The sequence below is a fragment of the Panthera onca genome, assembly GCF_046562875.1.
Source record: "Panthera onca isolate mPanOnc1 chromosome E1 unlocalized genomic scaffold, mPanOnc1 haplotype 2 h2.Chr16_ul_1, whole genome shotgun sequence".
Lineage (NCBI taxonomy): Eukaryota > Metazoa > Chordata > Mammalia > Carnivora > Felidae > Panthera > Panthera onca.
In genome coordinates, this window is record NW_027675808.1 from 103422 (window position 1) to 116732 (window position 13311).

The 13311-nt window shown below is 40.7% G+C and overlaps 1 protein-coding gene and 1 long non-coding RNA gene across 7 annotated transcripts in view; one reads left to right on the plus strand and one right to left on the minus strand.

Moving 5' to 3' along the window:
- LOC144615216 (uncharacterized) overlaps window positions 1–13311 on the minus strand; it is a 48943-nt gene that overhangs the window by 25294 nt on the left and 10338 nt on the right. For 2 of the 6 annotated variants that reach the window (XM_081794671.1, XM_081794673.1), the window contains exon 4: window positions 9880–9951. The exons of 1 other annotated variant lie outside the window; for it this stretch is intronic. In XM_081794671.1, coding sequence (XP_081650797.1) covers window positions 9880–9951 — 72 coding nt within the window. Of the gene's footprint in view, window positions 1–4930; window positions 5012–5725; window positions 5798–9879; window positions 9952–13311 lie in introns of all 6 variants that reach the window. 3 more of the 6 variants (XM_081794668.1, XM_081794669.1, XM_081794670.1) reach the window with 3 other exon arrangements.
- On the plus strand, window positions 3964–9616 carry LOC145715104 (uncharacterized). The gene is made up of 3 exons (XR_014137116.1): window positions 3964–4243; window positions 4933–4987; window positions 9270–9616. It is a non-coding gene; the product is annotated as an uncharacterized LOC145715104 (long non-coding RNA).

The window sequence follows — 13311 nt, forward strand, 5'->3', positions numbered from 1 at the left end:
GAAAACTGGCTCCTTGGAGGAAAGCAGTTGAAGAAATAAGTAGAGTGATCTAGACCCTATTCCAGTATGTTTGAAGTACTTGGGGATAGAATAACCCCTTTCCTTTATTCATCTACATAGGTCCATGAGCCATGAGAACATGACTCCCCATGCGAAGCTCCTCAATACAAGACATCTAACGGCATCACGTAGATCCTCTCTCAGGGGTTGGGCGGGGGGAGGGGCGAAGCCTAAAGAATCTGAAATGGTGAGCCCATGTTTTAATTCAAGTTCTGAGAACAGCCTTGAAGAGGAGTTTCTGGCAGTGAGGAACAGCCCAAGAAGCAAGGGCCCCGGAATCAGGCAGACCTAGGTCTGAATTCTGGCTGTCACTTCCTGGTGAAGGGACTTAAGTAACGAACGTCTCCGAGTCTTTTTAGCAGCATTTACCTCATAAGGCAACTTGAAGATTAAAGGAAAGAGCATGTGCAAAGCACCTAGCATAAGGCTGGGCACAGAGTGGGTGCCTAGCAGTGACGATGTGATATTTGCACCAGGCGGTGAGCAGGAAGCCTGGGGATGCCCATAGGTGGCATGGCCAGGAGCTCCCGAAGCATAGGGAAAAGGAGCTCCCTGCTCGAAAGGTCCTATTCCAGTGAGAAGCTGACTCCAAGGGACGACGCCCAAAAGGCCGGTTGTCATTCAGGTCCTACCTAGTGCCAGGGAATGCGGAATTGTATTACTCGCGAAGCTTCTTAAGTGGTTCTGTCACTTATTGACAGTGTGAACCTAGGCAAGTCACCCGATGTCTCTGAGTTTCAACTTCCTCATCCCCGAAATGAGGATGATACTACCTGTATCACAAGAGTTGCTGGAAAAACGAAAATGAAGTGGCGTGTGAGGGGCCACGTCCGGAGCATTTCCCACGTGCCAGGCTCTATTCTAAGAGTTTAAGACACACTGTCTTACTTGCAGCACAAGCGAAAGGTCTTAGCGTAGTGCCGGAGCGCAGTAAATACCTAACAGAGGTAGGTATTAAAGAAATGATATGGGGCAGAGGAGCAACTACCATGCTTCCCAGAGAAAGAAGATGCCTTGGCATATACGTGGGAAGAATCAGAGGCAGCTGGGAGAAGAAAAGTAACAGTTGGGTATGACTATCGCAAAGCTTCTGAACTACCACACACGGAAAATAATAAAAGTTACCCTAAATCACCCCAAAAGGACAGCCCTGAGTTGTCATCTTCATCCTTAACGTTGATGCCTTTCTGAATCTGAGAAGAAGCTGCCAGGATTTCCAGTACATACCAAAAAGCGATGACAATATCCTGAAGTGTGTCAACTTGTGTGGGCACGCAGCCGTCTAAAAGGAAGCAGATGCCAGTTGACTGGGGGAGCGTTAGGGCGTCAATGTGACTGCGGCTCGACTTTGCCTTCAGAGGGTGGCCACACCTACCTCAACGATATTCTCAACAATAATTCAAAAGGGGTAAGGCTTAGATTTTCCTTATTCTCCCTTAGAGCTTATGTTCTTGGCACAATACTGATGCGCCACAGACGAGCCAGCATGTGAATGTGCTCTATCCCGATAAGGTACAGCCTTTCTACATCGTAGAGTCCTTCGGCTTCTAAACTCATGGAGCTCGTACTGTTAGAAGCAATGAAGTGAATTTTTTAAAATAAGCCATCGGTCTGCACCTGTGTAGGTGAATGAAGGAGAAGCACTTTAAAGTCAGGAAAAAAAAAAGTATACTTAACATTTAGGATTATCAACCACTGTTGGTTTTCCATAATATATTTCATTCCTGATTTCATCTGAAAGAAATAGGATTATTACTACCATTCAAAAAGTGGTACCTTATTAATAAACTCTTGGCATGGCTTTGAGGTGGATTTCAGATTCAAAATAGACTTTACCACACCGCTAACGTGTTCACTCAGTGTTTATCAATAACTTAAGAGGCTTCATTCAAAAAACTTACTGAGATAGAATTACCTGAAACCCAGGGGTGTATCGAGGCCTTGTAGGGTCTGAACCTCATCTACTTTGGGAAATCCTGCCTCATCAAAACATGCAAAATTATGCGTACAGGAACTGCGAGGGTCCCTCCCAAGACTTTGGAAGGGGCCTATGTAAGTGAGAAGACCTGAAGTTTAAGCTTCAGTCAGTTCAAGATAAATCCACCTCAGCTGGGGCCCAAAAGGTTTACAAACTTATTTAATGCTGGAGAAAATATTGTTTCAACTTATAAACACCCCAGTAATTAAGTCACATAGGTAATAACGTGACTGAATTCACGGGATGGCATCTCCCTTGCGCATGCTCTCTTTCTCTCAGAATAAATAAATAAACGTTAAAAAGAAAAAAGAAAAGAAAAGTTTGGCCCCAAACAAGGAGCCCAACCTCCAATACACACTTACTGTACTGTGATAATTTTTTGGAAGTTAACTGTGAATTCGTTTTAGTAGTACAGCTCTATTCAAACCACATTGAAAGGGCGGGCCTACGCCGGCTGACTCCATCTTGTTCTGTGTCCTTCACCTTGACCACACCTCCTCCCCTTGAGTAACCCCCCCCCCCCACCTGCCTAACAGCACTCTTCCCCAGGACCCTTCCCCAGCCAATCAGCTGAGGCCACAGCCATTACCTCACCAACTGCCCCTAGGCCCCCATAAAACCTTTGTCCTTTTGAAACTGGCTCTCTCTCCCCGGTATCTCACCTCTGCATCAGTGCAGGTAGGGGATTGAGCTCGAGCTAGCTCGAATAAAGGCTCTTTTGCTTTTACATCGGACTCGGCTCCCTGGCGGTATTTGGGGATCACGAATTCTGGGCATAACACACATGACATGAGTATTAATTTATTCTCAATACCAGCTAGCTCTGGTTCTTTAATTACCTTTTTCTGTCATGTAAGATTGATGAGGGAGCATGAGGCAAGTTGAGGGCAAGATACAAGTTAGCACATGCCCCTGCCCCAGGTGGGATATGTGTGATTCTGGCTGCTCGAGGACAAAGGAAAGGAAAGAAAACAAATGGTTAACTGATAAGAGATCTCAGTCGGGCAAGATAGGAGTTTCCATCAGTTTACAAATATCTTAGTAAATTACAAGAAAAAGGCAATCTTATCAATAGCCTAATCGCCAGAAACCTACAGAATCAGCTTCCTGGAGACCCCACATCACCCCTCCATAGTGATATGGGGAACAAAGGCAAGAAGGAAATCTCAGGTAAAATTAAATTTCCTTATAACCTGCAGCCTATTGACAGATACTTGAGGCAGGCAAATAAAATATTTCTCCAGGAACTCCCTACTGTCTTAATGCTTTGCTAGACGGAAAAACAACCTTAGCTTGACAATAGCAAGGCCTCTGGTATCTTAGGAGTCCTCTTTCACATATCACAGTCCCTCTGGAGACTTCCCTTTTGACTTGACCTCCCAATTCCATAGCATATAACCTGTCACTCTTCACAACCCCAGCGCAGTTCTTTCTGCCCACGGTCCTGTCCCTGTGCTTTAATAAAATCACCTTTTTGCACCAAAGACATGTTCAAGAATTCTTTCTTGGCCGTCGGCTCCCGACTCCCCACCATCTCCCCAAAACTTCATCAAGATGAACGTGGAAACTCAACACAAGCAAGTTGTTGCCTTTTCCACAACAAATCTTTTCTATTCCACAACCATCCCCTACTTTGTCACCCCCTAGCTCGTTACCCTGCTGCACTGATGCCAGCATGGCTCACATACGTTTTCCCATCAACGGCCATCTTTTTCTCCTTCCAGTATGAAAGATTCTTGGGGACAGTCCCTGTGTATTCTTTGTACCCCCAGTACTTAGTACACTGTCGACATAGAGTGCGCGTGGCACTGAGTGTTTTTCAATGAATTCATTCATTGTTATCAACGGATTCCACCCTATTTTGTCCTGTATTGCCTACCTAACTATGAAATTCAGATTCTTCGAAGAGACTCTCGGTGTTATAAGATGCTTAGTAGAGGTGGTGAGTTTTAAGACATTATATTGACACCACTAAAACCTCTTGGTGGAGAAACTCAATGAGCCCGTTCTCTGGCATGCCGGCAAAACAAAAAACTGACCCTCAGTATTCTTTCCCCAAGTTAGGCATCAGCAAATTAATGAGAGGAGAGAGGAGGCCCCTGCTCTTGGGCACCCGCAGGAACTTACTCCAGCTCCGGACACACCGTAAACACTTTCATCTAACGGAAGATAAGTTGTGAAATCGGATTTCTGAACCACAAGACAGTAAGACAGTCTTTTCCAGCGTCTGCTTTAGAGGAGGGTCTTCAACCTTGAGTCTAAAAATCCCCCTCAGGCCACTGAACATGTCCAGTATGATTTGCTTTTTTACAGAGAAATCACAGAATTTTCCGGCTGAAAGGGAATAACATACTTCTTAATTGAAGAGTGGTCAGGAAAGAAAACACATGGAGAGCAGTGCCCTGTGGCAGGCATTCAGGAGTTCTTTCTGCTTTCCTGATGGCTCAAGAAGCACCCACACCTTTTGCTGCCTGGAAAACTCTGTGCTAAACTTAGTTCTTTGAAGTTCTCTTTTGCATAGGAAACTTGCACATGAGCAGGAATCAAAGTTAAATTCAAAAGTGGATTTCAAGGACCATGCACACCTTGGGGAAGCATCACTGTCACGAATTCCCATGATAATACTGACTTGGGTGTTACTTGCTTGGGGCTTTCATTGCCCACACAAAGCTGGGTACGAGGGAGGGCAGAGAGTGCCATTTAGGAGTTAAGACAAGTCTCTTGGCCTCTTTGTACCTTAGTTTCCTCATTTGAAAAAAAAAAATGGATTTTAAGACCTACTTTCCAGAATTCATACTGGGTTTATTAACACACACCTAACCAATCACTGTATGATATTTTTACATGTAGTTTTTTTTTTTTTTACATGTATTCATTTTCTATTTCACTTACAGCTTGTGTAAAAACGGCATTCCATGCCAGGCCTGAAATGTTCCAAAGCTCAGTTCGGTGAGTAAATTGCAACCAAGATTTCTACACACACACACACACACACAAAAACAAGACAAACAAAGAGAAAAAAAAGATATTCTTTCAGAATATTTATCCTTTGGCAGTGATTCTAATTTATAGATAATGAAACATAACCACAATACTCTCTCCATACACTAAAGAAATCTCACTAGGAAAGATACTTGCCTTTTTAAAAAAATATTTGCATGAAAGATTTATACTTTCATGTTTATACATGTGGTGCATTAGATACAAATCAGTAAATGCTCAATAAATACTTGTGTTAAGTAAGTATTTTTTTCTAGAGAAGTAAGTTTATTTCTCTAGAAAAACGTTTCACAACTTTAGCACTGTTGAGATTTATGGTTGGATAATCTTTGTTATGGGGGGGGGGTGCTGCCCTGTGAACTGTAGGGTGTGACAGCAGCCCTGGCCTCCACCCACTAGATGCCAGGAGCACATCTACAGTCTGACAATCAAAAATGTCTCCAGACACTACCAAGTGTCACCTGGATGCAAAATCACCCTGGCAGAGAACTGCTGCTCTAGAACGATTCACTCTGATCTCTATAATAACTCTCACACCAAACTTTGCCACAGACAAAAAAGATTTGCTACATAATTTTAGTAGCTTTCGACTAATAAAGGTTCATTCATTCCAAATGAATAACAAAGAGGTTTACAATTAAGTTTAATACAAATTCCAAATATAATGAAATTATATTTGTAACTTACATAAACTTCAAAAAAGGTAGTGATTCAAATGTACGTCTTTCAATAGATTGTATTTTATTGCAGGATAAATCTCTAGGAAAAGGAAAAGGAAAATATTGCCTCAATTAGCTATAAGATATCTAATTAGTAGGATGGTAGTATTGAATAAGTAGCTTTTGGCTAAACTCTGAGTATTAGGAATTGTTAATTGAACCTTCCAGAGCCCCTAACCCTGTCCTCACCTTTCTTAAGAGTCTCACCTTTGTGATCTTCATACATAAAATATACAACTATAGATCTTGATAGATCTTGGAAGTAATGTTTCCTGAGAGCAGAAGAATTGATTAAATGACTTTTTGTGGCCTCATCAATTTCTAAATTATGAGCTCAAAGTTGTGATCGCCACATATAATTTCTTTTTTTTTTTTTTTTCAACGTTTATTTATTTTTGGGACAGAGAGAGACAGAGCATGAACGGGGGAGGGACAGAGAGAGAGGGAGACACAGAATCGGAAACAGGCTCCAGGCTCCGAGCCATCAGCCCAGAGCCTGACGCGGGGCTCGAACTCACGGACCGTGAGATCGTGACCTGGCTGAAGTCGGACGCTTAACCGACTGCGCCACCCAGGCGCCCCTATAATTTCTAACATTAAAAGGGATATTCTCACATTAGCACACCTTCCTGGTTTAGTTCTACTTCTTGACACCAAGTCAATACCAGAAGAGGTAAAAGATACCTTTTCATTTAACTTGAAAAGAAGTTACTCCTCTAATCAATACCTAACTTTGAACGAACTCAGAATTATATTATCATATTAATAGAAATTTATTTTTGGTTGTACGTTGCCTAAACGGTCTATGAATTTATCAATTGCTTCAGCTGCAAGTGGGGCCAACAAAAAAACAACACGGTCCTGGATTTTTATTTGGAAACACCCATTCTTGATTATGGTTGACCCTCTTATTTCCATGGATTTCAGCCGAGTCCCTCACTTTCCACCTACATGGGTACCACCATCTTCTGACTGGCATTTTCATCTCTGGTCTCTCCCATTCTAATCTATACTGCACACAGTCACCAGATTAATTCTCCAGGAGTGGTTCTCAAATATCAGAGTCACTTGGGAACTTACTCAAGATGCAAATTCTCAGCTCTACTCTGGACTGAGTGAATCAGGAACTGTGGAGGTGGAACCTGTGTTCTGACAAGGCCTCCCGGTGACCCTGGTGCAGTCTAAAGTTTGTCCTAGAGCACTGCTGTGATAACACGGTAGCGTGGCATATCATCCAAGGCCTTCAAAATCCTAAATCCGGCTCTAGTTTCCTACTCTACAGATACCAAAGAAATTTCTCCTGCATTTTGCCTTTCACTCACTCTATCTTGCAAGCATATTCTTCCCAAGATGTCTATCTGATGATACGTCATAGCCATTCAAGGTTCTGTTCAAACAGTATTTCTCTAGTAACTTCCCTGATCCAACTTGAAGTCTTCCCCCCCTCTTCTGTGTTCCAAAAACAACTTATACTTCTCATTGCCCAAATCCATTTCTTCCCCTCCCCCTCTCCTCCTCCTCCTTCTTCTCCTTCTTTTAATTTTTTAAAGTAGACTCCACGCCCAACCTGGGGCTTGAACTCACGACCCTGAGATCAAGAGTCGCATGCTCTACTGACTCAGCCGGTCAGGTGCCCCAATTTCTTCTTAATATAGTTATTCTGGCATTCCATTTCCTCTGGGCATAAACTCCATGAAAGTATGGACTAGTCTTGCTCATCTGCGTTGTCTACTGTGTTTAAAACTGATGCATGGACAAAGAACAAACTCAAATATTTATAAAATAAATTAACAGCTGGGTAGTGAGTAGAAGGAGCAAAACGACTGAAAAGAAATGTGGTTTTACGACTTTGTGGCTCCCTCTTCTGCACTTTGTCAGTGCTTCATCATCCATTTAGTGCTTAGGCATTATGGTTTAAGCTTCTGTTTATTTTCCCTGTGAAATCATGAGTTCCTACAAGGGTGGGAAGCCTGTCTTAACCATCTGCGTGCCTATGGTACTGGGCATAGGGCCTGTCACATTCTTTTTTAGGTTTTGATTCACATTTTTTTTGAATGAATGAATGAGAACACTTCACCTGACATGAAATAATTGGCTTACAAAGTACCTCATAGTAGAAATAATGAAAGGCCCTATCCATTGCGCAGTTTGTCTCTTTTGGTTTTCTCCAAACTGTGTTTGTAACGTTTGGAGCCCAGATGGCAGAGGTAGCCAAGAAGACCAATACAAAGTGGTTGTCCCCTAAGACTTGGAAGGTTTGATAATTTGAAGGGCTATTTTTAGTGTCATATGAGATTCTTTTTACTCACTACCCTTAAGCCTTCCACATTTGCAAGAAGAATCTATTTTCTAAAGCACATCATTAATAAGGATTAATGAGGGGTGCCTGGATGGCTTAGTCGATTGAGCATCTGACTTCGTTCGGTTCAGGTCATGATCTCACTGCTCATGAATTCGAGCCCCGCATCAGGCTCTGGGCCAACAGCTCAGAGACTGAAGCCCGCTTCGGATTCTGTGTCTCCCTCTCTCTCTGTGCCTACCCTGCTCATACTCTGTCTCTCTCTCTCTCTCTCTCAAAAATAAATAAACATTAAAAAAATTTTTTAAAAAGGATTAATGAAATACACAGCTTTGCATGGCATGGACAAAGAATAAACACTGAACCTCCATAGCAAAGAACATTAGTATCTCTGTATGTCTAATGTACAGAGATATATGCAAACATTTCTTCCTTGACAATGAGGCTGGAGAGATGTTTATTCTGTAATTAGCGAAGTTAGAGGCATTTCTGATGTTTGTTTAGTGTAAACATTTCTAACTATACCACTTAACCATCATTATATTTTTAAAGATTTCATTTTTTTTAAGTAATCTCTATACCTAACATGGGGCTCTAACCTACAACCTCGAGATCAAGAGTTGCAGACTCTAATGACTGAGACAGCCACGTGCCCCTTAGCCATCATTTTTTTAATGTTTATTTATTTTTGAGAGAGACAGAGCATGAGTGGGGGAGGGGCAGAGAGAGAGGGAGACAGAATCTGAAACAGGCTCCGGGCTCTGAGCTGTCAGCACAGAGCCCGACACGGGGCTCAAACCCACAAACTGTGAGATCACGACCTGAGTCAAAGTCGGACGCCCAACCAACTGAGCCACCCAGGAGCCCCAACCCCTTAACCATCATTTTAAACATCTATTTTTATGGTGGCATAAGAATTTCCACACTGATCACAGGAATCTACTCCTGAAGCCAAGTGCACATTGTATGTTAGCTAACTTAACAATAAATGACATAAAAAATAATAATAAAAAAATAAACTAATAAAATTTCCCACACTGAAATCCTTAATCTCTTAATAATTTAATATGTACTTGGTAATACTGCTTACATAATTCACCTGCTTAGTTAAATATTTAATATTTAAATATTTAATTTAGATTAAATTATTTAAAAATTCTGGGTTAATGGCATTCAAATTAATGTAAGTGTTCTATATTTTCTTGTCTTGTAGGTGACAATTTGAGGTTAACTTCAATTCCTCTCATTTTACTAAGCCAACTTTTTCAAACCTTTTCTGTAAAGGCCAGACAGTAAATATTTTAGGCTTTGCAGGCCATATACGGTCTCTGTCACATATTCTCTGTTTCTTTCTCTTCTTTTCTCTTTTACAGCCCTTTAAGAACATGAAAATCATTCTGAACTCATAGGTTGTATCAAGACAGACCATACACAGGATTTGATCCATGGGCCATAAATAATAAATATAAATAAAAGCAGATGGTATATGAACACTTACATAACAAGGTTCATATGGGTGTCCATAATTGCTCAGACTTCATTACCCCTTTTCCTCTACAACTGAAGGGCTTTTTCCTATATCTTGTCTATAAAATTAAAAAGTTGAAAATGCATAGGAGGTATTTAATGCTAGAGATGGGCTGGGTCCCCACAGACTTACAGAGTTATAGAATTTAATAGAGAGAATTATAGAATTCCACTATAGAGAATTATAGAATTCTACTGTTAGAAGAAATTGTTGCAATTACCCAATTTGAACCCTGTATTTTTTAATAAATAATATAACTAAAAACTCATAATAAATGATGAACTGATTAACTTACAAATACTGGAGGGATAGCAGGCCTTCAAATGTGTCTTTATGTAATTCGGTCAGATAATTGTCCCTGAGAATTCTGCAAAATGAAAAGGTCATTTCTGGGTCAAAATGCAAAAATAACTACAACTATTTGCTACACAGGACCGCTAGATGTGAGAGAAACCTGGGTAATGGTGCCACCAAATACACTAATTCTTATTTAATGTAGGGATGGTGATCTCTGCTGTTTGATTCAAATCTTTTCTTCTCACATACTCCTTTGTCTCTCCCTCTCTCTCTCTCTCTCTCTCTCTCTCTCTCTCTCTCTCTCACACACACACACACACACACACACACACACACACACACACCCCTATCCACTCTTCACACCAAAATGTACATTTAATGCCTACTCTCTGGATCACAAAATCTCTGTTAGAACCCAGCCCTGAGTGGCAAAAACATGGACAGAACTGCCACTTCCTCCTCTCTTTTCCCAAATTTTATTGTGGAAGCCCTATTTATAACCATATCAGTGCTACAAGTAAAGCCATCTAATTTTTTTCCCCATCTAAAAAATATCTGTGAGAACTAAAAATGTGCATAAAATGCACATAACATAAATGCTCAGTTTAATAAGTATAGAGTAAATACCCGTGTAACACTATTTGTTCATTCTACTGTTGGTGGATACTAGATTTTTCTAATTTTTAGTTATTATAAACAGTGCTGCTTTGGACATTTTTCTGTTTATATCCTAGTACACATTTGCCTAAGTTTCTCCAGGATTTAACAGGGGTACAAAATTGTCTTCCTAAGAGGTTGTGCTATTTCAAGCTGGCAGATTGAAACATGCCAAGTCTCTACCAAACTCCAAACTCCACCAAAGTCCCTAAGGATGATTAGAAAAGATACAATTAGAAAATCCACAACCTTAGCTCAAAGCCAAGGGAGTAGCTCTACAAACACTCCCCACCAGAAATGCCTTGGAGCCACCTACAGGGTGATTAGCTGGGATACTGCAGTAGGACCAAGGACAGCACATCAACCCCACATCCTTCCTCCTTGGATCTGGCAGCAAAGGGTGTTTTCTTCCAGGCAGGAGCCATTGGTGTTAGAAGGGGGCAGGGTCCCAGAACCCTGGAGGAAGGGTATACACTCTGACTAGCCATTAGAAGTCACCTCCCACCTCTTCTTTAACTCTCAGGGGGACCTGTCACCAATAACAAGCCCCGTGGTTCATTTCACCTCTTCCTTAGGACCAGAAAACAGAAGCAAGTCAAATCTCAACTACAAAGATAAATTGCACTCAGGAATGACCAAATGGAGTGAGAAAGCCAATTCTATTCAGGACAGAAAATAAAAAACAAATATAACAGCTTATAGTCAATGACACAGTTAACAGAGAAAACACAAAAGGATTTGAGAATACCAACATTAATGGGGCACCTGCGTGGCTCAGTCGGTTAAGCATCCGACTTCGGCTCAGGTTGCAGTCCATGGGTTCAAGCCCTGCACTGGGCTCTGTGCTGAAGCTCAGAGCCTGGAGCCTGCTTCCGATTCTGTGTCTCCCTCTCTCTCTGCCCCTCCCCAACTTGCACTCTGTCTCTCACTCTCTCTCTCTCTCAAAACTAAACAGTATACAAAATTTAGAATGGCATCATTAATATATCCTCAGACAGAGGTAAACAGTACATCTAATAAAAAGAACCAACTCAAGATTATATGAATGAAAAGTATTATCATTAGTAAAAAACTCAGTCTATGAGCAGCAGAAACGGTCGTTGAATAAATTAGAAAACTTGAGAGATCTGGCCACTGATTTCTTACCAATACTTGAAATTCTATGTATTTATTATATTTACATATTTGTTTTTATATTATATATTTGTAAACCCCTTGACAAGTGGGATATTTGGTCAGTTTTGTTCTTGGGCTTATATCCCTGGCATGTAAAACAGTTCCTGGGACATAGGAGATGCTCCATAAATATTTGTTGAATGAATTCAGAAAGTGACAGGTATCAATTTGCAAATATACTACTTTTAATTAAAACAAATCATTCATTTATCATCATTTATGAGAATAAGTACAACTTCACAGGAAAACAAATGTCTTTCTCCACCTCCGCCCCAATTTGTGACTCAATCTTTTGAGACAAGAACCTTTTGAGAATTTCATAAAAGCTATGGAATGGACCCTTTCCCTAGAAAACTGCACTTTCTTGAATACGTGCAAAGGTGTGCATGCGATTTCAATTTGCAGACCATCCCTTTAGGGCTCAGGTCCGTGAATAGAATGGACTGAATTTGTGGGTGCCAAACTTGGATGGGAAATAGAATCACATCTCTATTTTCACAAACCTCTAACTAGAATTAGCATTTCCTTCCATTATGAATGTAGGCAACAAACCACAGATTAGTGTAGTTAATTTGGTCCCCAGCAGAAATCAGATATTTTCATATCACATATTTGGCGTGGATATCTCAAAATATCATTTATTCTCATCAGTACCTTGAAGTTATAATAGTTAGTAGGCGTACCATTATATTTTGTTATTTAATATTCTAACAGAAGCAGATTTATTGCTATATCACTAATCTTTTTAAAAAATTTTTGAAAACTCTATTTCCACATAATTTCCTTTTCCTATATATTTTAACTTATTATACATTTGAAAACATTATCCCAAGAACATAAGCTTCTGCAGATCATCAATACATATATAGAAGGGTGCCTGGGTGGCTCAGTCTGTTAAGTGTCCAACTTCAGCTCAGGTCATGATCTCACGGTTCGTGGGTTCGAGCCCCACATTGGGCTCTCTGCTGACAGATCAGAGCCTGGAGCCTGCTTCCAATTCTGTGTCTCCCTCTCTTTCTGCCCCTCCCCTGTTCATGCTCTGTCTCTCAGCAATAAATAAATGTTGAAAAAAATTTTTTTTAAAATTTGATATATAGAAAAAAAGGTTAAAAATCCTGCCCCAGGGGACTATTGACCCATAGTTAAAAACTTCTGTCTTACAAGGCATAACCCTCAAGCTGAATTAGAAATCATCAAATCTTGGGGCACCTGGGTGGCTCAGTTGCTTAAGTGTCTGACTTCGGCTCAAGTCATCATTTCACAGTTTGTGGGGTCGAGCCCCACATCAGGCTCTGTGCTGACAGCTCGGAGCCTGGAGCCTGCTTTGGACTCTGTGTCTCCCTCTCTCTCTGCCCCTTCCCTGCTCACTCACTCTCTCTCTCTCTCTCTCTCTCTCAAAAATAAATAAACATTTAAAAATTTTTTAAGAATCATCAAATCTTACCAGATTCATCTTCTAGTATATAAACTACCAAATACACGCTTTTCAAAAAATATTTTTTTAATTTCAGTTTATTTTTTTTAATAGGTAATATATATTTGCATGGCTCAGAATTCCAAAGGTATATAATACACAATTCAAAGTTTTTCTCCTACC